This window comes from Colias croceus, chromosome 10 (assembly GCF_905220415.1).
Source record: "Colias croceus chromosome 10, ilColCroc2.1".
Taxonomy (NCBI): domain Eukaryota; kingdom Metazoa; phylum Arthropoda; class Insecta; order Lepidoptera; family Pieridae; genus Colias; species Colias croceus.
This window is the reverse complement of record NC_059546.1, coordinates 5225798-5253214: the sequence shown is the minus strand read 5'-3', so window position 1 is coordinate 5253214 and position 27417 is coordinate 5225798. Positions and strand designations below refer to the sequence as shown.

The window sequence follows — 27417 nt, the reverse complement described above, 5'->3', positions numbered from 1 at the left end:
AACCGTGAACAGATACTAATAATAGATACTAGACAGTGAAACTAGGGAACAAGAATGCAATATCTTCCAAAGTAACTGCATAAAGTGGTCATTAATATTTTATCACTATTTTATTTATAGAACTAAAATTTCCTGTTCCTGTCTCCGAGATAATATTCAATCATAATAGCCCGTACAATCTTATTTTCAGATAAAGCTACATCATTGTATTCTTAAAAGTTGTAAATTGAATCATATTTTCCATCCCTTTAAATTCAAATTCGTTTCCGAACAACAATGCAGCGGCCATTTATTTTTATTTCACGTCACCAGTCTTTGGAAGTTTCTCATAAATATGCAAGTCTGAAAGTTGTTGCTGAATCGCATTTTACTACTTTAGCTAAACATGTATATTGTATAGGTACAGTAACAATAGCAACCCACCCACTGCATAAGCGCTGCACTAAAACTTCGTCGACTTACAATATCCGAAAGTTAGGTATAAATATTCAAAAAGCCTGTAGCGAAATTTAACTTCAAATTATGAAGCTCATCTGACATTACAGGTTTAAGAATTATTCGCGAATTTACTTGTTATGCGTTTACCCAGTAAAAGGCCAATTGGTAACTTTATATTTTAAGTTTAAAGTAACGAGATAATTACATAATGGTTCGTAAACTTTCAGGCGGCTAGACAAAATAAATAAGAGAGTCATTTTTTTATGGATTTAAATGTTATTCTGCTTTTGATGTTGGCAGTTGATATCGATTTTTGAAGACTGTACCTACCCTTCCCTACGATCTTAAAAGTATAAAATAGGTCCTTGGTTCTTTTTATTACATATTTGTTCCAACAGAAATGTTTTAATGTCATCTTCCTTCTATTTAAAAATGTCTTATTAAAAACGTTTATTCGGAATTGAATCGTTTTAAAAGAAGCGTAAACTCTATGCTTATTCCAGTACGCTTTAATTATTGTGTGGCACGTTCTATCTGCCTACATTTAGATCCAAGGATTGCCAGCAAAAAGATAATTGACCAAAATAAGTAATTATTCCACAATATCTAATAACGGAACTTGTATATTATCAACGTTTCCTTATATCCAACACAAGTAAAGGTAGGATTATTATCGATAGCCCGTACAGTTTCAGAAAGGCGTGTTAATCTCACGGTGTCGGAAACATGTGACGATATTATTTTTCTCGGCATCATATCTAGTGATTAATAACCTATTCCTTCAGCCCTTATATGTTACATTTTATTCGATATTATTTCTTTTACTTAGTCCGTATTTGAGTTTTATTAGTTGTTATTTTTTCCATGCTATTAACGTTTGTATTGTGAAGCTAAGTAATCTTTTTTAATTTGTATATTTTTGAGAAAAACTTTTAACTTATATAATTTATGTAACAAATTTAAATATCCTTATAGTCGAGGTAAAATACAAAGTGTATTTAATATTTATAGACTTTTGATAACTGCAATCTATTCAACAGCCGCTCTCACGCGGGTCTTCCTAGATGATAACCCATGATACCTATATCTAGATATTACATCTCTGTCAGTAAATTATAATATGTTACGTAACTTTACTGATTAAAAGAATTGATTCGGCAATGACAAATATTTCATTCAACCATTTTTATGTAATATTACTTTTTACGATATTTGTTATTAATATTAAAATATTGGTATTTTTAATAAACTTTAACATCGACGCATATATCTATTCAGAGCTAAACAAGTACGGAATAAAGTGAACCATAACTAACAATTTGGTAACAGTGGGACATATGTAAAATAAACCGTTTTATAAAAACGGGGATCCTGTCCAATAGCCTGCGACTTATCGAAATCATATTTCAAGAACGTGAGGAGGCCGATGTAGCTCACCCTTTCGTAAAACATTGTCTTTCGTGCTCCCTTTACTCTCTGATACAAAACATATTCATTGTCTCAGCCAACTGGCACAGCCCCGAGGAGCTCCATAATAAAATTTACCACGCATTGAATACAGTATGAAAGTCCTTTAGGACAGTAGCTGGCCATAAATGTAATAGTAAATGAAGCACTACCCTTTTCTAAGGAATTGTCTACATCATATTGTCACGAGCACTCGGCGACAAAAGATATTCGTTAAGATATATAACTTTATATCAAGTAATATTTTACTATGCTTCCTGTTATTCGAATGTAATTTACCAGAGAATATATTATTGTATTCAGAAAGCGGGTAGTATTATGATAAAAATACAAGATTTCGAAACCATCGGTTGTTATAATAAGTGGCTATTGAAATATTTATAAACACTGGTCTTTCTTAGTAGTCAAAACATTTTTATTTATACTCAAGCATCATTGCAATATTTCAATATAATAAAATTTTTATTTAAGTATAATGTTTGAATATAGTATCCGTGTTGTTTTCATGTTTTTTCTTATATTAAGTAAATCGCGGCTTTTATTACCGTTTCCACTACACTCCACTCGAATTGACAACCCATAATTTCATGCGGAACGGTTTCGTTAAGAACATGTTACATGACGTATTAATGTTTATGGTTCGTCGAAGTTCGGAGTCGTCAAAGATTCAAAATATGTATTCCCTAATGAATAGTTCGTACATCATCTAGGTGGTTTGGCCAGGTACTCAGCACTAACGAAGAAGATGCAAGCGAAGGCGAATGGCACAGTCCACTACGATCTCTAATGAGAGCGCCTCCATCGTTAAATAAATTGGATAAAGACGTTCGTGATCTCTCAAGAACAACTTGAACCTTTTCAGCGTGACTAGCAATTAACTAAATTAAAAGATTGTCCGTGTACTTATTGAAACGTCTTAAACACTGTAAAGTCCCGCTCTTGTCGTCCAACAAATATTCTTTGATTTCTTTCAGTTTTAATTATGACGTATTTTTAACGCTGACTAAGTCAATTAACTGCTATTTTTATAAGAGCTTAACAAAGCGTAAGCTACGAGTAATTACTAACTTCATTTCAAGTCTAATGTATTTCGCTCTCGTTTAATTGTATGCTGTTGGAAACACTAAAGAGTCTCTTTAGGTGAAAAATTCTAGTCATTGTTCCTAATACAATTATTGATCTATTGCTTGTGCTACATTCGCTAATTAGCTTTATCAATAATTATCATACATTACACGTACCTAGTAGATATTTCCACGTTATGATAATTTATTTGACGTTGTATCGTAGTATAAAGACATAATCATAGTATATAGACATAGACATTAATAGTATAAAATAATATTATAGTGCAGTTAATTAAACCATGGATCTTAAACGGTATTAGACGAAGCATAAGGTTTGATTTAAAGCACCTTTAGACGTAATACATTTAAATAAAATCACCTTAAATACCGATGATTTTAAACGGCAGGCAATTTATAATACCTGCGTTAATACTATTAAATAAATATCGCATCGAAATAAAGCGTCGAGTAATATCCGAGTAAATGTTTAATCACGCCATCGTCGGACTGTGACGGGAGATTTAACTTATTATGCGGATTCTCGATATCGACACTATCGGTAGCAATAAATTACGAATGTTGTTACATTGCTGATAAACTGAATCAATACGCAGTTTGTATTGGAACTCGAATATTTAGGTATATTTTGACCTTTTGAATTATTGAAGCAGACATTTACTGAACTAAGGGCTGATTTATCAATCGTTGGTTAAAACTTATTCGTCGAATAACATATTAAACTACCATTTCAAAAATATTTTCTTCTTGCCTTTATTTGACAGTTTCTAGGTGATATTTTTATATTATCGTGTAATACTTTATTTGACGGATAAGTTTTAACTAAGGATTGAAACATCGGGCCTAAATTATCTTTTCATATTTGACATGTAACACAATTTTAATAATGTTAGTTTTTTGATCAATCCGTTTATAATGGAGGTCGTTTGGACACACACATTTAACCAAGGCCACTCATTTTCAAATTATATTTCGTCTCTCACGAACGTCATAAGGCTGCGTAACACTGAAACTCTTGGAAGATATGTATAGCCAATAGACTATATTTTTTTTAATCTGCGCATTTCAAAGTGTCTTAATATTGTAACGGTTTATTGTTTTAGTTAGGTATAACATTAACAAATAACAGAAGAAATAAAATAATTACAAGACAACAGTCAAGGTAACAATCCTGCTCTACAAATAAACAGGATTCCACGTTTACGTTAAATTAATTGCTATAATCAATAAATACATTTATTTCCTTTTAAAAATATGGTAATAATTGTAAAATAAAACATTAATAAATACTCACGTGTTAAACAATTGTATCCATTTAGCGATGAAAATATTAGTATCACACATTTAACCAAAACTTCGGCCACCATATTGAATTTATTATAAGGTGAACTTTCATTTAATATTCATAACGATATACCATCTAATCAATGATATTGTGAGTGGAACGGTGTCGATAGATTAACAATATCACTTATTATGACTAGTAAATAGCATATATTAATGTACTTATTTGCGTAGGAATATTGCAATGTCGTAATGTCAAGATAAATTAAGTGACCCGTGATAATGGTAAGATATGAGCTTCACGGCATAATTAATTTACAAGATAATATTTGGTATTTGTATTCGTTGTAGATCGTTTAATAGAAAATTATTTCCGGTCAATATATTAATCATAATTTGTACCTAAGTAGAATTTCCTAAAATTAATATACATACTTCCTATTTCAATCATGTCTTCATCATCCTGATCTGATATGCTATTCTCTTACTAGACTCTTACGTAGGTAAATATTCGTCTAGATTATTCGATTCATCTAGCACGTACCCAACTACCCATTGCGTATTTTCCCTGGTCATTCCTCTCCTCTATTTTTAAGTTAAAACGTTAAAAGCATTGCATGACTAGACACAAGAGCAAAGTGTACAAGAGTTGAGGTTCCTAACGTCACTTGGGCGAGACCTCACCCGGATCAGCGGATTAACTGCCTGTAACGGTATGTCAACTAAGAATAACGCTCTTCCTTGCCATATTAAAGCGCACTTTTTCAGTTTATTTATCTATTAGGTTGTCTTTTATATCCTAGTGCTCTATCATACCTTGCTTGCACTAATTCTCATTTAAGTACTTTAGTCGTCGCGCGTGAAAACCGTACGTGAAAATATAGTATTTGTACATGTTTTCATAATATTTTTGATTGCATGGTTTCCTTCTGTTACTGTTTATCAAATGTTCTATCGAGATAAACGAAATGTCGAAAACATAAGTGTAAGAGAGGACGATGATGATGTAGTTCATTATATTATATACTCGTAGACTTTATTCAGAAGAGGTTTACGTAATTGTTTGAAAAGCTCAAGCAGATTAAATATTACTAATCAATTCATATTAATTTGTTTTACTCGTTAAGAAGAAGCTTTGATTTGTATTTTACTTTCACGCAATTTGGTTGTAGGTACAATTTCTAATAAAAGTCGTCAAAAATTCATCAAAGTCTCATTGCTCCCGCCAATTTGCTAGTTGTTAAAGTAATTTTACAAGTTTCATCTGATCGAAATCATAGGCAAATAAAATTGTTTGAAATAAACTATTTACCAACTCATTATTTTTGATTTTATCGGTCTTCTTCGACTTTTAATCTTGTACGATTTTATGTTGTTGTTTTGTTTTTTTTTTTAATTTTAATGAAAAAAAGCATTGCATTGGTAGATGATTGATAGATTGATGAGTGCAATTTCATTGATTTAGGATGAGTATTTTCGAAATATTTATAACATTTATAATTATTAATTAACCACGATTACTATTATCGTAGTATGTATCTTTGTTCTATTATTTTAAAGGATCACCATACCTACTGAGTAACATGTACTCATCAACTCATACTGTAGACCATACGCAAAATGTAGAAATGAATTTCTTTTGAATAAATACGATCAGTTGTCTTTACAAATGGTCAAATAAACTAAACGAACCACAAACCGTACAACAAACCAGACGAAAAAGTTTACAAAAGCTGTATATGACGTAACTGTATCGCCAAACAATTATATACGAATAAATATAAACAAGCATTTGTGAAACCTTCCAGCTCAATGATAGCCAAATAAATACCGGTCATAACCCGAAGGCTTATTTTTCATTTGGATCTTCAAAAATGAATTATTGTTTCCATTTGCGTTATATATCGTTGCGGTGACAGAATTTATTGGCTATTAGCTGCCGATTAATTGTTGATCACCATTACGCTGACGGGTTGTAATTATAAAAGGGTATCTGATAGATACGTGATATCTCTCAGTATCCAATATATATGCCAATTGATTTACGTTGTGATAAAAGAAAATGGTTTATTTATTAGGTTGATGTATTTTTGTTAGTGCCGGAAAGCATATTTTAATCATATAAGTTTAACTTCTAAATAAGTATGTAGGCACTTATTAAAATAAATGTATAACAATGTTCATACATCCGTGGTACAAGTATTACTCGTCATTCCCTTAAGTCACATCTGTATACTATCTTTAATGCTGTGTTCTAAAGATTGATTGTACGACCGCTATCTCCCCCAATCGGACAGAAACAAAGAATGTAATGTACCTGCACGAGTAGAATTACTGAAAAAACAGCGCACTCACCTAACGCGATCCTGACTAACGATGTATAAAATTTCCATTGTCATCAATCTCTGACACCACGGCGAGGATTCGCAAACTCTTCACTAATTGCAATTTGAACAAAAAACTAAAAAGCGAAGTCATCGTGCGCTGCAATTTTTACAGTCCACGTTTAAAAGTAGCTGTTGTAAGACTTAATAGGCCAAGTCAGCAAAGCTCCGAGTGTTTTAAAGACTAAGATTTATTTCGAAAGTCGTGAGAATCTTGCTCAGTTTGCTTTTATTGACAATAATTGTTTTAGAGAATACACCTCTGTATTTTGTTCACATTGTTCGAAGATACGAGTAGAGAATACCTACATATTGGTTTCACTTTGGTAACTGTCCGTCCATCTGTCTATCACAGCCTTGTAAAATCTAAACTTTGTAGGCTAGAGATTGTTGGCACAGTTGTTGTGATGCAAACAGATTTTCCACTAGAAATATTTTTGGAATACGTTTTGTTTCCAGTTGCTCTACATATATGATATTCTTATTTATTCCTTTCCCCTCCTGAAATATTTTAAACATTTTTACTATTATTCATATTACGGATGCAATTCTATTAACCTTTTCTCTGATCGTGTCGTTGTCGAACAATTCAATATTATTACACTGGAAGCCTTTTAAATGCGATATTAAACGCAATGAAAGTATTTCTCGTGTTATTCGCGTCATTTACATTACACAATTTTCACCCCACCTGTGAAAATTCGCCAACAATACTCGACAAGAAAAAACAAAAGCAAATGTATTACTCGCAATATATTTACCGAGCAATGCAAATGGCAGTTAACTGCTTTCACACAAAGGAAATGTCACAGGAAAAAAATAATATTAACCTGAATATGTACGCTGACGTAAATTATTGCAGAGCACCCTGAAGGTACCATAATGTTACAATTATGGTTAATTGTATGAGTGATTTAAGATGTGTGAACTCCGGTGTAAATAATAGAGTTCTTGGTGTTCCCATTTTTTTTATTTTTTGCCGTTGCATTATTTTGGCATTTGTGCATAATTAATTGTTTCCTTACTTATTCGCCATAATTTAGCGGTGGTGTTATAATCGGCGTTATTATTTTTTCGTAATAGAACATGGAAATCTCGTAAGGACAAAAAATATCAAGAAAAACGTACGTGCTATTTGAAAATATAGATTTAACCCTTTGTTTCCAGCCAGTGTATCTATTTAATATAACTACTATCATAAAGAAAATCGTAAAATATAAAATTAGAAATGATGAAAAAAGATTTCAACAAAAACCTTATTAGAACTAAAACACCATCTGATGTGGGTCTAATTAAGTTTACTGATATAGCCGCATTAAAAATAAATTCAATAAGATTCCCCCGTAAACGGTCATGTTTAAAGCCCCCGGGGCTCATTTATCTGACATAATTATCTGACATTTACGTTCCGGCCATAATAGGGGAAGGTCGCAACAGTAATCAACGCACTTTTTCTGAAGGAAAGTAACTTCGCACCTGATCCAAACAAGAGGCCATGATGTAACACGTAGTCACGTAAATTGGCCAGGATATATACTAATCCTCAGATAAAACGCTTAAGCTTGCGTCGTAACGTCTGGTGTGTAAGCTGCTTTACTCGGTGTCAACATTTGCCCTAAATATTACTTATTATTTTTAGTAAATTTTGTTCTTTATTTACATGAACCTAAACGATGTGTTTTTAACTCTTTTAATATGCAACAATTTTTAAATTTCATGTTTTAATCAAAAGGTCCTTTGATATCGATAAACGTGGTAATAATGATCATATGATACAACTTTATGAAAGTTTAAAATGTCTTTAATAATTGTAAAAGTAATCCATAAGCTACAACGGACAAACCCAAGCATCACATATTATGTAAAAAAAGTAATTTGAAAAACGTCAAATTAATCACTTGCAAAACATGAATTATTAAACGGAAACATTCGTACCAATAAAGATGCTAGCTATAAATAAAACGATGAAATATTGGCGGTTAAGGTTGAAGGCAATTTGTAAGGTTTGGCTTATGTCTAAAGTATGTAGAACATGACGGGGTCTTCGGAAATTACCTACAACAGGTTTTTGTGTGATTTGTAGCGCCCCGGGGCGATGTTTGATCCGCTATAAGTCTTAAAGAACGTGTTTTTAGAATAAATATTGCGTGAAGGTTGAATGAAGAATTCTTCTATATTCTTGGATCTATCTATTTATTTCAAGTACAATGAAAAATTTTGTCTGTGATGTCTGAAGAGGCGTTTTAACCGCGAGCATCTGAGTTCGCTCAATAATATTATATAGGTACCTAAATACATTAAACGGTGCATTAAAATTATACTTACACGATACCATGTCCACAAATAGTGTAGGGATTACTTTATTTAATCAATATAAATTTTTAAAGCAACATCCAAACAGGTTAAAACTATTTCGGAGTTATTAATTAAATATCTCGTATTTATACTCTCAATTTTAACAAAGCCTTGTTTAATAAATACCCCTAAGCGTATATAATATTGACAAGGATAAGATCTTAATATAGAACGCCCTTAGCTGCTAGGTTATTTGTAGAACCTAGATATTGGAGATGACCTTATTTCATAAGAAGACGAGAAAGGAAATTACTACGGAAAATAAGCGATTAAGCAAAATTAAAAGCTTCTACCTAATTTCTAAAATATCAAAATTTAATATAAAACTATTTTACATAAAAATGATAGCACTGACTCGATCCTTACCAACCAAGTTCAAAAATGGCCAAAAATTATGTACGCATAGCAGGCAAACGCAGGCATTCCATCGGCACTTCTCATGTATTTCTTTTCCCTACAAGAGTTTCTTTAAAAATGTATTTGGCAGGCAATCGTACTTTATCCGCGTCGTAATCCTTCCTCCACCTAAACATCGTTCATTCGGCACCTATCGCCATATTAAGATAAGAAAAGGGATGTCGTAAACTTGAAAACAAGCATTTTATTCCGTGCCTTTTTAACTTGCCTTTAGGCTGTCGGAAACAGAATACAGGACAGTGTGATAAAAGTGTAATGAAAAATGACACAGTTGTTGGAATATTATAAAAGCGTTTCGCTTGAATTGTTGAGATTGTGGATTATGACGCATTTTGCTACGTATTACATTTGAGTACTGACAATATCAAAAATAATCGTATAATATGCTAGGTCCATGTTTCGTCACCAAAAATCTTTTAAAGTTGAAACATAATAAGTCTAAAAAAGTACAAAAAAGTGAGGTCAAATTATAGAATCACGTTTAAAATAAAGACAATTCGTTAATGGCACGGATATAAATCCAGTGAAACATAATTTCACGAGTTAAGCAAAACCTTAGCCGTTACAATTATTTGTAATAGGAAAATGGAATTGGATGCGGAATAAGATAAATCAACCCTTTGTACAGACCCCATAATAAATTTTATGAATCAGATATTTCTTGTAAAAGAACGTGGGTACAAACAGGTAGGATATTCTCATACAACCTTTAGGTGGCTTATGATAATTAGCAATTGAATTCGTACGTAGTTGTAAAAATATTTATCTATAAACTTAAAGAACTATGGAATAAATTAAATCGCCAATACACATACATTAACATGAACAACCATTCATATATAAATTAATTTTAATGTAAAAGAGTAATCACTTTCATTCAAAATAAATAAATATTATTGTGCTTTTCAGAACCATTTATCATGTTTAAAATAAAGTATTGAATTGAAATAAGCTATTCGATTATAAGATAACAATGTTTTATACGAGAACACCTGGAGTTCAATACCAGAAGGCACGTCAAAATGGTGATTGTTTTCGCTGTTGTCCGAGCGTGCTACACAATTTGCAAACAAACTTTGACGTAAGCTGAGGAATAGTTTCATGAAACCCCGAGGAATATGCACTGTCTGTAAGCGTTTATTTAACCTTGTGAAATGCAACTGCATAGTTGAAATAACATTTGTCATACGATGTTTGCATAGGAATTATTTAATTCTAGTATTAATACTTTATTCTATAATACTGTATTGGAGAGTGTGGTCTATAATATACAGCGCTTAACAAAATCACTAGTTTATATTCTGTAGCAATGCAACGAGAAAATTCCGCTGCTCAATCAAGTTTCTCTTAGAAAATATAATTAAAGTATAGACGCGGATAAATGCAGTAATATTACGGGAACAGCAAGCGAGCAGCTGAATGAAGTCAGCTATAGCCGACCGCGGGCTGCGGCTGGCCTCATCAATATTGCGAGCACGTTCCAAAACTTTCTGCCACAATTACCTGGGAGCTCAAGTGTCGGAAAATATATTGGTTTTGTTCGTCTCACCTATAACTATATATTCAATAGATTTTCCGTTCAACCCGCCCACTTGGATACTAATTAACTCATATTTATTGTTATTAATAAACTAAGACTGGCGCTTTTTATAAAAATATTATCTGTCTTATCTCCTAATTGAAATTTCACAATATCTCTTACCCTTTACAAAAGTTTTTACAAAAGACGACTCTAGATATTCATTCGAAACTGAATCATCTTGTAACATGATATAATGTTCTCAAGAAAATTAATGAAGAAAGTTATTGAACAAGCGGTAAAGTTAATTAATATCACTGAGGAAGCTGGCGTTATAATCTAGGAGAGAAAAATATCGTATCGGGAAGCAGTCGGTCGATTCGTGGAAAGGAACGTTGCTATATGGTCTGAAATAATAAGCCTCAGCGCCCTAGCAGTGATTTATCGTTCTAGCTCTGCGAAACGTTGTTTCAAAATGAGGTAAAAAATGATCGGATTTATTAAACGCAGCAAAACTAAATGATTTTAATAAAGCGTCCCCTGAATGTTTAGTTTGATGAGCATACTTATGTTATATTTTAGAACCTAGCTAGTATAACATAAGGTATATTTTTATGACATATTTATAGGTATTAATATCATAACATTTGTAATTCCTGCATTAAGGGTTAGGGATTGCAGAACTTTAAATTTTATTGTGCCAAGCAAAATTCTTTGCGGTAGGCGTTAGCGTAGGCCACCTCCGGGAACTTTTCAAATATTACCTCCATTATTTCATGAGATGACAGAGGTTGGGCACATATTAGCAAAGTTTCCGAATGGCTATTTAATGTCACCTTGATACGCTTTTTAAAGACTTTACAAAACTGAAGTTTGTGTATTCATTAAGACGGGGAGGGTGATTTATTTGGGAGACATTCCCAGTTTTCATCCATCAGGGGATATTATATGCAATTTGGATATCAAATAATTTAATGCACTGGGCTTAAAATATTGTTTCGGATTTATTACTTTATATAGCATAAACTAAACTTCACCCTGCAAGCGCTATAATTTTCTTACCGAGTTAAAGCTTACACTAATCGTATGCAGTAATCATAATACGCTCTTCTCCATAATTTTACGAAAAGCCACTAAAATATCGTATTTCATAAACGAGGGAATTAATTTACATTTCAACGTTTACATAAATAAGAGAGCACGATGCGGCTGAGTCGACGTACACTCGTGTCGTTGGGTATGCTAATGAACAAATTTGAGGTTAATAAAAACTGCTCAGTTCACACTCTCGCTCACAGTTTCAATTTAAACAGCTTTGTGGGACTCGTTCTGGCGGATTTTACTAAGCTAAAGATGCAGCTGAACGCCAATAAATCGGTACGATGTTCATTGTTTATAAACGAAGTTCTAAGTGTAGACGTATCTTTTGCTACAGCTCTGAAAATTTAAATATAATTAGTTGTTAAGTCTCCATTTTTTGTTCTGTTACGATTTCCAAATATAACTGGAAATATTAATCAAGGATACATGATTATGTACCTATAATATAGTACCTTATTGACGTAGCTCATCCATTCATTCATAAACCACGTGTGAAATTCCCGCTGTACAATGTCACCACGTAATCAATTTTGTAACCGTAATTTTTGTATATTTATGGACTGATTCTATTGTAATGATTACTCCAATTCTACTCTGTTTAATATTTGTCAGATGTCTCACTTTATTCTTATTCTAGTACTAGAGAGAGAACTTTGTTGTAGAAATATGCTAATTAAAGAGAATATCGCATTATCAATTTACTAACAGTTTCAACAAAAGTGAAACATAATCCCTGCTAATAACAAAACCTAAAGAGACTTCTTATTTTCTCGTAACTTAATGGCTATAATTTAAACTTAATAATAAAGACGGACAACTGGCTTTGTTTGTTCTTGAAAGGTAAATTCGTGCACCTAAATGAATGCTAATTAAGAAATGTGAGCTTTATAAATAGGAGTGAATTGCAAAGCGTCACGATTCACGACTTTAAGGTTTAAATTTGGGACAAAATTAATTAAACTCCCTTTTATACCTTTTAAATGCGATAAATGTAGAGACTGAAAAATGCGCTTATCATTAATTTATATTACTTTAAGTCATAATACTTTAAATAAAAATTAAGAATATTTTTAATATTAATCTTAATTTAAATGGCACAAACACAAAAATGTAGAGTTCACTTAATTTGATGCAATTAAGTCCGAGAATACTTTTTCAACTCATATCACCTTCACAGTTCCTTGAAAGTTTATAAGACTAACAATATGCAATAAAGGTAACAAAACCAACATTGTACTGTACAACCCCCCTCTTTGTAGCCAAATAGCTGCCTTCTCAGCACGGTGGGGCACGAACTCGCCACTCGTCAACCACACAGTGAACGAATGCAAATTTTAAATTACTGTCGTAGCCTGTAGCGCGTTTCTGCTACGAATTTAGTTGCCAAACGCAATTAGAAATTTAAAACACACTGAATACTATGAAGGAATTAAAATGCTTTGTTCATTTTAGAAATTCACAAAAGAAGTAGGTAGAGACGCAGGTTATAATCATTATTTTGTAATATTCTTCCAAACACTTCTTATCGTGCAAAACGTTCCAAAATGATTATCACAGACATTTATTATGAAAGCCAGGAGCATGACACGTACAATTTGTTTAATCTAGAAACATTGCAAGTACCCGCTGCGATTCGCTCTCTTCGTAGCGTCGTTGATGTATTGTAATGAAACCGGCCATCTGTTTTCTCTCTCTACGATAATATGATGTGAGATCAGCGCCTGCTTTTTGTTCACCTCCGATTATCATAATGTTTAACACCTTCGAACTTAATTCGACTCATATATCACTCGATAAACTGCACATAACTTCTCGTTAGTAAATTTCAGCGCGATATTCGTGTTAAACACAAAAATAACAAGATTGCCAATTATCGTTTATAATTAATTGGATTAATGAAAGTTGATGAACGTAAATGAAATTTATTTAACGTTTTCTGTTCACGTAATGATTTTGCCAGCCTTTAATTTGTACAGTCGACAAATTTTGTATAATTGGCTTAGATAGGTATCACAGCGGTTGAGTACGTAATTGCAATCGCTTATTACACGGTACATTATTTGTTAATGCCGAATAATTCTGAATATTTTAGACTTAAATATGATTATATCCTATTTGAGCGGGAAAAATATTATTACAGACATTCAATATTAAAGAGCTTTTGAACGTACTATAATATAAACTATACAGACACATTTAACAGAGCCTTATCTTTAAGTTTAATGATAGCTATATGTTGTTCTGTGAATGTAAGTGCGATAAAACAAGAAGCGCTCTAATTCATTACAGTGTCACACATTAATAAATGTTTGTTAAGTGTCTGGGCAGCCAAGGACGTGTGCCAAGTCACACAAAGTTAAGCGTGATCAGTTGCCCATAATCATTCATGTCGCATGCCCCCAGCTGATAATAGTGATAATATCACCCAGGCTGTATACATTGAGCGCTCTAATATCCGATTTGTATTCACGGTCGTGTTGTTTATGGACCATTGAGATACGAGCACCCATTGCTGAAACCATTGACTAGGCAATTTACAGTGCCTACTTTTGTTAAACAATAATGGTTCATTGCAAACGTTGCGCCCTAATTACACACGAAAATACGTATGTATATTATAGCTAGTAATATTATTCTAACGGTTCCATTATGTAAAAGTACTTATATTACGCAAGTTAATTGCAAGTGAACATAGTTACTATTCACTTTATTAAATGTTGCACGGAGAATACTTTTACAAATAAACTGAATAACTAGAAGTGAATGAAATCGCTTAAAAAATTAAAGAACTCGTTATGCTTTTCGAGATGAGTTTCCATCATTAAAGAGTGAAAATACTGCTGTATAACCGGCATTTTATTTCTATTATAACGTTTTAAACTAAAATTTTCCTGAATATCTGAAGGCACAACGCACTTCAAAATTAGCATATTTTATTTTATATCGTATATTTAATAATAAGCAGTGCAATTTTAAAATCATTTTAACAAGCTTTCATTTCAGAAGAGTGTACAAAACTGTTGTAAAAATATTGTACTTGCTAATAATATAGTTCTTAAATGAACATCGTTTTAATCCAGTTTGATATAATATGAGTGACTTCAAGTTAAAATGTGAGTCTTATAGCGGACAACAAAGTTTTATGACTTCAATCGATTGGAGTTTTAGTTGCCTCATTAAAACTTAAAGTATCCGATAGAAACGCCTAGATTCATCTTCCGCAGACCAGTTATCAGTAAACAGTTATGTTGCTTGTAGTTGCCAGGTAACAAAGCGAACTTATTATCATTCATTTTGGAAAGTTTTATGATTAATGAGGCGAGTTCGCAATTTTGTGTGCACTGTAAACGGAGAAACGCATTCAAACTTTTACGAGTCTGTAGCTATAGCGCCTCCGGTTACGAATTTAGTGGGGAATCTCGTTTAAAATTGAGCATGTTTGAATTATTTAGAACAACATTTTCATTTTGATACAGAACATAATATTAATGCCAATAAACATTTATATAAAATAATCTAAACTCTAAAGTACATAGTTATACAAGTATTACCTATTTCATTCGATAGGATTTGTTATGTTGGTTTTTTCAGAAAAAAAAATAGAAAATAATTGAAAAGTTTAAATTAAGAATAGGTAATAATCTAAGAGCCCACGACGGCCAGACTTTCCTTTCTTTAGGAAAGTTGAAAGTTTCTCTGTATATGTCTCCGATACAGATAAGAACGACTAGCGATTATCAAGTCTGGGTTGTGGTTACTTTGGCAGGAAACAGGTAGTAAAGGTGTATAAAATTGTACCTAACTTTCATTATAGTTAAAAAGCTAAATTTTATATGTGTTACTTGGAGACGTATAAAAAGATGTTACTTCAAGAGCCGGACAGTTTTCATGGTTCTTACATCTTACCAGACACATTTAAAAAATAACTAACATATCAAATTAACGTTACTACCTAAAAGTGTATCAAATATGAAATAACCCACTAAAACATTAGTTTACTATAATTAATGACTAAAAAATAATAGTATAATATAAGTAATAAAGTTATTACTTATCTTTTACGGGGACTTAATATGTCGATGGAATTCCACGTATCTCGATGACTTTGTTATTGTGTCATGTCTGTATCGGAGACATATACAGAGAAATTTTCAACTTTCCTAAAGAAAGGAAAGTCTGGCCGTCGTGGGCTCTTGATCTATAACTATAGTACCTATTCCAAAATTTAGTTTAGTCATAATATCATTGTTACATTTAATCTTAGCATTTAATTAATAACTATATATGTAAATTATTCTTATTAGATATTATATTATACCCGACCAAAAAAGTGAATGAGCCACTGAATAAGGTTATCCAGAGGCTTCCATGACCCTGACGAGACATTGATCCCAGACGGCCCGGAACTAACTCAGATATGTGTGAACAAACCCTTAAATTAATTTTGGGATAAAGAAGAAAGATGTTACAAAAAAGCCTCGAAAGGACGTTTACTTGGTCAAGACAAAACAACGTAATAGCATAAAATACGATATTTAAGAGAAAGGTGACGAGGATAAAAGCTATTATTCCTAACGTAACAAATAGGCAATAAAGGTTATCAGGTTTGTACGCACCAAAATATGTCAAACGCAAGCAAGCAAACCACATGAATCAATCACTCTCCTCGAACCCTATTAACAGCACAAAGCTTAACAATAACAACGTTAAATCAAAATGAAGCTTTCCAATAGGAATCAGAGTACATTCCCCAAATTGTTATAATTGTGCGTCCCAAAATCCCTAAGTAAAATAAATTGCTATATCAATATTGTGTCCACACGAACCTAGAATATTACGGCACTAACGAAATAATAACCGGAGCTCGATTGGGTTCGGATATTGTTTATGATCGACGCGGTTTACGCAAGCCATTAATGTTTAGCTAGATGATAGCAAATAATATTAGAGATGCTATTTAGCGAATTATCGTGTTAATAACTAAGATATAAATTATGTACTGTTTAATAAACGAATAACAAACGATCCGATTAATGAAATATAAAATACCATATCGAGTAAATGTATATCTGTTATTCTCTTATGAAATTATATTGCTGTGACGTAAGTATACTTTCTTTGAACATAAATAATACGAAGATTTCAATCTGTATGGGATGAGAGGTTTGTATTTAATTAAAAATAACTATTTAAGCAAAGAGTTACACCTAATCAGTGTAATATGTAGATAAATATATTTAAAATCCAAATTTCTAACACACGTATTCAGAATATCTCTGTTCAGAAAATATTTATACGTTTTGATAGCAATATCGAGGGTGAATTTACATCAATGCATTCAACGCCATTTTAAAGCTCTGTGTGCATGTATTGAAACGGAAAACGTGTTATTTCGGCGTAAAGGCGAAATTAATGGAATTCCTGACAAGCTGCAGTCGGATTTCGGATTACAGCTATAAGTTATTGGTTCATTCATTAGATTAGGATTACTTCATATACAAAGGAATTGAGTAGATGTTTAACAAATCGTTCTCTGTGAAAACTCGTGCACAATGTGTTTAATTTATTATTGAAAATCACCCTGTAACTATTACTTAACTACTCAAGTGAATAAAAATGAGATTTAAATTATTATCCAAAAATTTAAAATTGTACTTACTTCCTGTACAATTTTTATATTTAATTCAACTTAATACCTATAAAAATAAATATAAACAATGACACTTTTATCATTTTTATTTATAGCTCTCAGAGACTATCATCAATTGAAGTGTAATCAAAAGGCGCTCATATAACAAAAACAATTCAATATTTAAGAGCAAGTTAAGCTTCCGTCAGTTATTCATAGCGTACATAACAGCCCGTACAATCCAAGTAACGAAGTGACCTGAAGGACTCGGTGAGAACCTGTCGAGAGGCCATTAAAGCCTCCTCTAGCCCGCTCATCTCTTGAGAAACACATATAACATTTACAAAGAATGGATATTCTCGTTTCATTATGTATTTGGAAATTCAATATTTGCATTTCATTTTTCATCATTTATGGTAAATGTAAGAAATGTCTCGTTTTTTATAAATCTAGTCATTGCGACGGTTTAAGCTTTTTAAGCGTACCTACATTGAATATTGTAAGAAGTTGTATGATTTTAAATATATATATTTTTTCTGATGATGATTGTTTAAGTTAAGCTAGATGATATCTGAAATCTATAGATGGATCCATGACGATGGAGAACATCAAAGTAGAGGTAGAGCATACTAGAGTCTAGGCGTGCAGCAGCTACTGCAGTATAAGCCACGTTGAAACTAACGAAATTTATAAGGACAAGAACGAATTTTATAAAGAAAAAATGGTAACTGTGACATCAGATGGAGGACAAACATATCCATTCATAGAATAATAAATAAAAATTTACCATTACCTATCGATAAACAGAGCAGACAAAAAGAAAACCTCGACAATGTACATGATGAAAGTAAGGACATGTTTGATCAAATTTAAGCTTATATGAATCTCTCGATGAAAACAACGAAGTATTATTAGCTCAGGCAATCCAAAATTGTTACATAATCAAATTTGTTACTGGATTAGGTAGAGAATGTGCAGATGGCGCCGAGCAAGTAAGTAAAGAGCGAAGTGATAGGGTCCCGATATACGTGTCTCGATTACTGACGACTGCTTTCACATTTTTGATATTCAGATGGAGCAACCACTGGGAACAAAACCCGAGTTAACTTCGCGATATTGAAAGCTTATGGGTTTTCAATGTTCCCGCAACAATTCGATAATCAACGCGTCGGATATGAGGCGTTTCAATGGAGCACTTAAACGCGCACACTCGAAAATAAAAGACACCTGAACTGCGCCGTTTTCACTGAATCAAATTAAGCGAATTCTAAAAGGCAGTCATCCTTATCTCAAAATGTGTAACCGTTTTGGTTGGTAGCCAATTTTAATTGAATGAAAAAGTGATCGTCTATGCATTTTTTCGTTTTGGATGATGGGCTAATGGAAATTGGCAGTGGTCTCTGTTGCCAACCGTGCCAACTTTTGCGGAGCCAGCTATCGCTGCGTTCCAGTTCGAAGCTACGAACGAGACATATCGTTTCGATTGAATTATGGGCCCATGGCGTTCGCTCCGCTTCATTGATAACACGCAATTTAAATATTACATTTAGAAACCGTCTACTTAACGATCACAGTCTTCATACTTTTAAAGTTAAATTAGCAAGAGGACACGGGTTATTTGCTCGTTAGTTTAAAAATAAATTTGACTTCTTACTGTTTTCATAAAATATTTAGGTAGGTAATATTGCCTTACTTTGTCAAATTGCATTGGTTTTACCTATAATCTGTATTGGTACGTGTTTCCTGTTCTCCGTATGGAGAAACCATGTTACTACATACATTAAGGGAACTGATACCGCATGTAACAGGAATCAATACCATGACCTAGACAGATAAAGCCTTGTGTTCTGAAACAACGTCTTATTGGGATGATTCCATTTATGTCAATTGAGTAGATCGTATGTGCTTCAAATGGACGTATTCACATGCAAAGCCTTGTGCAGTCTCAATTGAATTGTAAATTTGAAGTCTGAGAACTCAACTTGAGGTTTTCAATAAAAGTCGGCAGGGAATAAGATATCGGAAATATACATTAGCTATTTGCGATAAAAAATATTTTCTTAATATAATTTACCTATTTTGTTTTTTTATTTATAATATCGAAACCTCTATAACATTGATAAAATACATGCCTTCTACGTAGCTACATGAAGTCAGCCAGTATTTTTATCATGATTGTTGTATTTTCTACATCTAAAGGACTCGTCCTACATTATTAGAAGAAAAATTTAATGTTGAGTCAATACAATAATATGAAACCAGTAAATAGTATATATGCCTAAAGCTTCTAAGCTGAAACATAACTCAATTCTAAGTTGTGCATTCTGCATAAATACATTAGTCGTTAAGTAGAAGAACTTCTGATCTTATATCGATTCCATTATATCCGCAGATTCCATTATTCCATTATAAAATGCGTTCAAAGATTTTTTGATATTAATTATTATTGAAATATCGAAGAGCACATATTTATTAAAGCATGATTGGATGAGAGTCCTCGCGAACACTCCACTCCGGTGCCACGTGATTTAATGAGTGAGAATATTTCATGTATCGTTAGGGACTGCGTCGAAATCAATCACGATATTAATGACGTGTGAAATAAATCGAACGTGTATACAACTCGAATTGAAAAAGTTTTAAAATTTACACCCCCTTTATGTACTTGTTTCGAAGACAATTCTTTCAGTTTTAAATGTATAACGTTTAACGTTTAACGTATAACGTTTTGTAGAATACAATCTTGATGTGTATGGTTTTATTTAATAAAGGTAATTAAAAAATAGAAAGCAGAATATAAAAGTAGGTACTAATTATTTATAAAATAAAATAACATTTATTAGTAAATTTAACACATAATGAGTTTATCTTAACTGTTTTTCTATATAAAGTTAATAACATGTTGTTCTTATAAATTCATTATTAATATAGTCCTATTAAGATGAATATAATAAGAATAAAAAGTACAAACTACTACAAAAAACAGTCCTACTAACTTTTCCACAGTTCTAGTTCATGATTAATAAATTCAAGTTGAAACCTTCTTAAAGAATATTATCTTTTTGTTACTGAAATAGAATTAATTAAAGCAATTATTAAAATAGCTGTGTTTTACCTGAAATAAAACACATATTAAATACTTACCTATATTTGAAGCTTACTTATTGAGAAGGTACCTAGCTTTTTCCGCCTATTTTCCCTCTCTTTCTCGTTGTATATATGCTATCTCTCTCGCACACGGCACACCTCCCACCAGGTGGCGCGGCCGGCGCACGATAATGTGCAGGCGCTAGATCTTCTTCATTGAGTCGAAATCCTCAACAGGTGGACGTTAAGTGTAAGCTTCAAATATAGGTAAGTATTTAATATGTGTTTTATTTCAGGTAAAACACAGCTATTAAACACTTGACCGTAATTTGAAGCTTACTTATTGAGACCTGTTTGTTACCCACCTGGTGTACAATATATGGACGCCAATGTGAATTTGAATAGGTACATAAGTAATTACTTATTTCTTTATTTGAAAGAGTAAGGTGTGCAGATAGTATACCAATAAATCACACAAATTTTTAAATTTTTATATTATTATATTAACAATCCCAGATGAAAAGTTAATTAAATAAGAACCAAAAAGTAAATCATAATGATTAAAGGTATTAGAACTTATGAGATTGGTTCAAGCGTACCTTAGTTATCCTTTTGGGCTTGAAAAGTTAAAGTTAGTACAATTTCCACTATCTTTAGCGTAAATCTGCGAAAGAGCAAGTAACGACTTTTAATTACGCATTTAGATGTTACTTACAAAATTAAGCAACAGCTCATCACCGACGAGGCAAGAATACCTCAAACTCAAACCTTTATTTATTCAATTATTAGACTTCTGTAGAAGCACCATTGAATCATCATAACTTAGATTTACGAGCTGTCTCAACTCACACAGTTCTAACCCAACCTGCTACCAGCGGACAAGTAGAGACCTTGGTCTTTACTTTTAGGGTCAGAAATAAATTCAAAAGGTCATCCCTTGGATAAGGTAATAAAATAAACCAGGTAAGCGGTTTAAATTATAATACAGATATGTAACATCCAACCAAAGCGTGCGGTGTCTATTAATGTTTAGAGCCAACGCCACCGATTCATAATATAAACATGGCTTGTACTTTTAGTGCAATGCATGAATTATTTATTTAAAAAATATAATGAACTCAAGAAGTTAGGAGACTAAAATGATAAGAGTTTATCTGTGTCCCAAACCTGCAATTACTACAGCTAAGTACGTTAAGTTTTAATCAAATTAATTTTAAGATATAGTTATGATTTACATCAGAACTTATATACCGAAAGTCTCGGGACTACATAACGTGACTTATTTATAATAATGGTGTTTGTGCATAACACTAGGCCATCAACAGCTAGCTATATGAACGTCAGATAGGAAATGAGCCAAATTTATCCAGCAAGTAACAAAGGTTTTTAACTATACTTATTCTAATTCAACCAACTTCTACTAGCTACTCCGTATGTCTTTTGGGTAGACGGCAAATAGGATTTTTCCTTCCGACTATAACATTTGATATTTGGAAAATGTACTCCACATTTTCATACCTTCAGAGTCAGATTCTAGTGGTGCAGCACTAAACACCGTATTAGGTGGATGGTGCTGCTGACCGGCCTTCAGTTCTGCTTTCCAGAATACCTTCGCCCTTCTCGGTGCTACTACTACTGAAATAGCAGTACTCTTACACGTCGTTCAGGCCTCGAACTGACTAGGATTTCTCATATTATCGTTACAACCCTCGCTCGCTCTAACGAGAACAAATTATCGCTAAGGAATTCTGCTGCAGGACAATGGCAAGAGATTATTATGCATTATTATGTTCAGGAATATGGTGCGTTCTGAATACTATCGTCGTCTGAAGGTATCTCCTTCCGATTAACTGCATTAAGGGTGCAGATCTGATCCTATTTTTGTTCCGTAGGAATGCTACGACTGCCTAAACGTTAAACTGGACAAAGAAAGTTGCCCTGAATATGGTCGGTTGTTCCAACATCCCTAATATGGCTAGCTTACCTTAGTTAGCCCTTGATTGTAACTGCTACCAATGGAGGCACTGCTCGTGGGTTGTCCACAGTTTTTCGAGTGCAAAAATGAAGAACTGAACTCGTGGGGAGCTATGTGGAATGAATCTGTTTTAAGATTATGAAAGGACAGTTGGTTGTGGATGCGAAGACAGGACGTTACTTTAGTCATCTGTAACCACCACGAGAGGCAGCCACGGACAGTGATATTTATTTATTTTATTTATTTATTAGCCTTAATCAGACACAACAATAGTAAACAATATGTGCATTTAAAAACTTAATTAAGACTCTGATGAGTCGACATCGGCAGATTGGTCTGTTTGCCCTAATTTGGCAAAGGCCTCCTCCATTCCCTTCCACTCTTTTCTGTTCAGTGCTGTCCTCGTCCATGTTTTTCCCGCTGTTGCTACGATTTCGTCTTCCCACCTTCTAATCTGTCTCCCCCGTTTCCTTTTTCCATTTTTGGGATACCAAAAAATCAATGTTCTATTCCATTTTTCACATCCTCTTAATATATGGCCAGTCCATTCCCATTTAAGCTTCCGTGTTTTACATATTACATCTTCTACTTTCGTACGCTTTCTGATTGTTTTATTTCTTACTCTGTCTTTTTTCCTAATATTTAACATGCTCCTTTCCATAGACGTCTGGCATGTCCTTATTTTTGAGGTTTGCGCTTTGGTAAGTGACCATGTTTGGCAACCATAAGTAAGAACTGGTAATACACATGTGTTAAAAAGCTTCTTCTTAATGTATACATTTGTTTCCTCATTTTTCATTATTTCTTTCAGTCTCCAATAACTTTTCCAAGCAAGACCAATTCTCGTATCTATTTCTTTCGACATAACATTATTTATGGATATCTGTTGGCCTAAATAAGTGTACTCTTTTACATATTCAATGGGTTTACTGTTTAATATAATAGGAGATTCCGTAGCGTTCGTCATGATTTTAGTTTTTGTTATATTCATTGTGAGGCCGACTTTACGACTTTCCCTCTCTAGGTCCTCTAGCATGCTTTGGAGATGAGTACTTGATTCCGCGAATATAACAATATCATCGGCGAAGCGCAGGTTGTTTAGGTGTTGTCCATGTATATTTAAGCCATATTGATCCCAATCGAGTTTTCGAAAGATCTCTTCTAAGACCGCGGTAAATAATTTAGGGGAAATAGGATCTCCCTGTCGTACGCCTCTGTTTATTTTTATTTCTTTTCCGAGTTTTTCTAATTTTATTTTCGCTGTACTAATTGTGTAAATATTTTTTAGGATTCTGATGTATTTTAACTGAACTCCTTGATTTTTTAAACTTCGCCAGATGCATTCATGGTCGATTGAGTCAAATGCCTTGTTGAAATCAATAAAACAACAGTAGAACGGTATATTGTATTCTTTATTCTTTTCAAAGATCTGTCTCACTGCGTGTATGTGGTCCAGCGTCGAATATCCTGCCCTGAATCCAGCCTGTTCTCTTGGCTGATTCTCGTCTAGATTCCTGGTTATTCGACGGAGGATGATCTTTGCGAATACTTTATATATATTAGACATCAGGCTAATGGGCCTATAGTTGTTGATTTCATTCTTATCTCCCTTTTTGTGGAGAAGGGTTATTGACGAGTTTGCCCACTGGGTTGGTATGGTTTCTGTGTCTAGTATGTCATTAAAGATATATTGCAGTATTGGTGCAAGAACGCTTTTACACTCCATTAATAGTGCATTACTGATAGAGTCTGGTCCGGGAGCTGTGTCAATTTTTTGTGTTTCTATGGCTTTGATTATTTCTCCTTTTAATATTGGTGGAACAGTTTCGTTACTCTGTAAGTCAGTTTCGTCGGTTTTAATTTTTTTGGAATACAGGTCTTCGTAGAATTTGGTAGCGATGTTTAATATATCGTATCTTTTGGTCTTCGTCGTGTCCGTTCGGTCTTTCATCTTTGGTATCCAGTTTGTTTTATCTGTCATAAACTTAACAGCTTTTTTAATTCCCCCTGTCTTGACAATATGTTTCTCAAAGATTTTTAGTCTATAACTCTTACGATCTTTTTTCATTTGTGTTCTGATGTCTTTACTTAATTTACCTATTTCCATTCTTATGCTTCTAGATTTATTAGGTATTTTTATTAGATTTAACCGTTTTTCCAAAAGTTCGTAAGTTTTTTCAGATATAGTCGATTTCGTTTTAATTTTTTTTCTGTTTCCAGATTTTGTCATTAATATTTCACAGAGTATATCATATTTTTGTTGAGTAGTTAGGTCTTGAGTAAGCGCTCCTTTCAAAGAATTTAGTTTATCACTAATCGTAGCCGTTGATGTTGCGTTAATTGGCGTTCGAGTTTTGACTTTAAAAGGGCGACTGTTGTCTGAACCTGACGATGTATTTAGACGTGCCCGTATCATTCTGTGGTTGCTATTGAAATTAAGATTTGCGATAGTACTACAGTCTTCGAAGGATTTCGTTTTGTTTGAAAGAATATAATCGATTTCGTTCTTATAACGTCCATCCGGCGATACCCACGTCCATCTCTTTGATATTCTTTTCTTGTATAGACTATTCAGTATTTTCAAGTTATTTTCAAAAGCAAACTCCAATAACTTTTGCCCGTTTCTTGATCTTTTACCTTTGCTGTGAGGACCTAGGATGATGTCTTCTCCTGTTCTTGAAACTCCAACTTGAGCATTGAAATCTCCCATGACTATGCAATTTTTGTATGTGTATTCATTGATGGTATTGTTTAGAGATAAGTAGAAGGAGTCAATTTCAGAATTAGACGATTGCTCAGTCGGGGAATAAATCTGAATAATAGACCAAATTTCTTTCTTTGGCGGAAGTCTTATGTTTAACATCGCAATTCTTTCTGAAACGCCAACAAATTCCTTGATAAAACTTTTAAGTTCTTTTTTTATTAAAAAGCCTACTCCGTGTCTTCCAGGTGTTTCTCCTTTGTAGTACAAAAGAAATTCGCTGTGTTCTTCAATAGCCTCACCCATTCGTCGTACTTCACTAAGGCCTATTATGTCCCACTTAATATGTTGGATGGCTAAAATTAATTCTTGTAAACTCTCATCTAACCTCAATGATAGCGTATTAAATGTTGCTATATGAAAAATTTGTTTCGAATTTCGTTTACTACGTCCTGAAACGATTGGCGCGGATGTGGAATTGATTGGAGGGTAGTGGTCGCTTTTCCCCGCGGTGACCAGCCGTCTTGGGGTGTATTGTTTGGTTGTTTTGATATTTAAAGAAGTTTCGTTTATTTGTTTTTGTTTCCGGTTGCCGATGTCATTTAACAGTTTTTTGACGTTGTTGGAATGGTTAGTGACGAAGATCTTCCTCTAGCAACATAATCCAACATATTTGTTTTGTTAACCTTCTTTGAAGCAGGCATGGTTGCGTGATTTGGTGATTTATTTGGAGATTCATTGCGATCTCGTTTTCTTTTGTCCTTCTGATCCTCTTTGTTTTCCTTGGTAATCAGTTTATCTTTAACGAGGTAGCAGATTTTACCTTTGGCACGTTCCTCTTTTAATTGAGGCAAAAGCTGTCTCCTCTTTTCTAGAACTTCTTTGCTATAGTCCTCTTTTATGTAAATATCCGAGTTTAATTTCTTTTTATTCTTGAGAATTTCCATTTTCCTCCAATTTGTTGTGAAAGTTACTAGTATAGGGCGCATGTTTTTATGGTTCTTTTCTCCAAGTCTGTATGCATTATTAATTTCATGATGATTCATACGGATATTCATTTTCTTATCAAGCAATTTTATAATCAGATCAATTTGGGACTCATAACGATTTTCTTCTTTTACGCCAAAAAATATGAGGTTGTTTCGTCTTCTGTCTTCTTCCATAGTTTTGATTTTATCTTGTAGTTTCTTAACATCCGTTTTTAAGTTTTTATTTTCTTCCGTAAGAGCAATTAGTTTCTCATTAATGCTTTCTGTTACGTTTTTAGTGACTGCTTCTGTTATTTCTCTCGTTTGTGCCGACATTTGTTCCTTCAATTTTACCCAGAAATTTTCCATTTCTTTTTCCATAATTTTGGGGAGATATATATCCAATGGCAATACTGAATTTAATTTGGTAACCCCGAATTGTAGTTGGCAATTCTGAATTTAATTTGGTAACCCCGAATTGTAGTTGGCAACACTGAAGTTTATGCTGGAAATGTAGGTTGGTGTTGTCAATGTCTATAGTCTATGGCATAATTTTTGTTAGGTTGGTACTTTGAACTGCCACTTTACAAAATGACGTTATTGTTATTGACTTAATAACCACACTTTTTCGTTTTATTGTTTCTTTAAAAACACTTCACTTTTGCACTGTTCTCTTGTAATTATTAGTTTATTTTATTAATTGCACATAATATTCACTATTTATGATGATTATAACTTGATGAGCGTGAATTAATTAAACTTTTAGAATTAAATTAGTAGCGAGATATGACAGACGTGTTTACTATACGGAAGCCGGAACCGGAACCGGACAGTGATATAGTAAGAACTAAACTAGCAAAGTTTAGTTGGCTTACCAGACTTTGTCATGTTTTAAATGCAGTATATCATCTGTATAGCATTGCATTTATGACCATTGATAAACTTAATTCAACCGCAACCACGAGAAGCAGGCACGGATATCGATATAGCAAGAACTAAACCAGAAA

General features: G+C 33.1%; 1 protein-coding gene across 3 annotated transcripts in view; it reads right to left on the bottom strand.

Annotated features, from left to right (window-relative positions):
• The window catches only part of LOC123694898 (lachesin-like), an 83553-nt gene extending 79098 nt beyond the window's left edge, over positions 1–4455 (bottom strand). For all 3 annotated transcript variants that reach the window (XM_045640511.1, XM_045640514.1, XM_045640513.1), the window contains exon 1: positions 4285–4455. In XM_045640511.1, the coding sequence (XP_045496467.1) occupies positions 4285–4357 (73 nt within the window). In that variant the 5' untranslated portion in view covers positions 4358–4455. The remainder of the gene's footprint in view (positions 1–4284) is intronic.
• Between the last annotated feature and the right edge of the window lie 22962 nt (positions 4456–27417).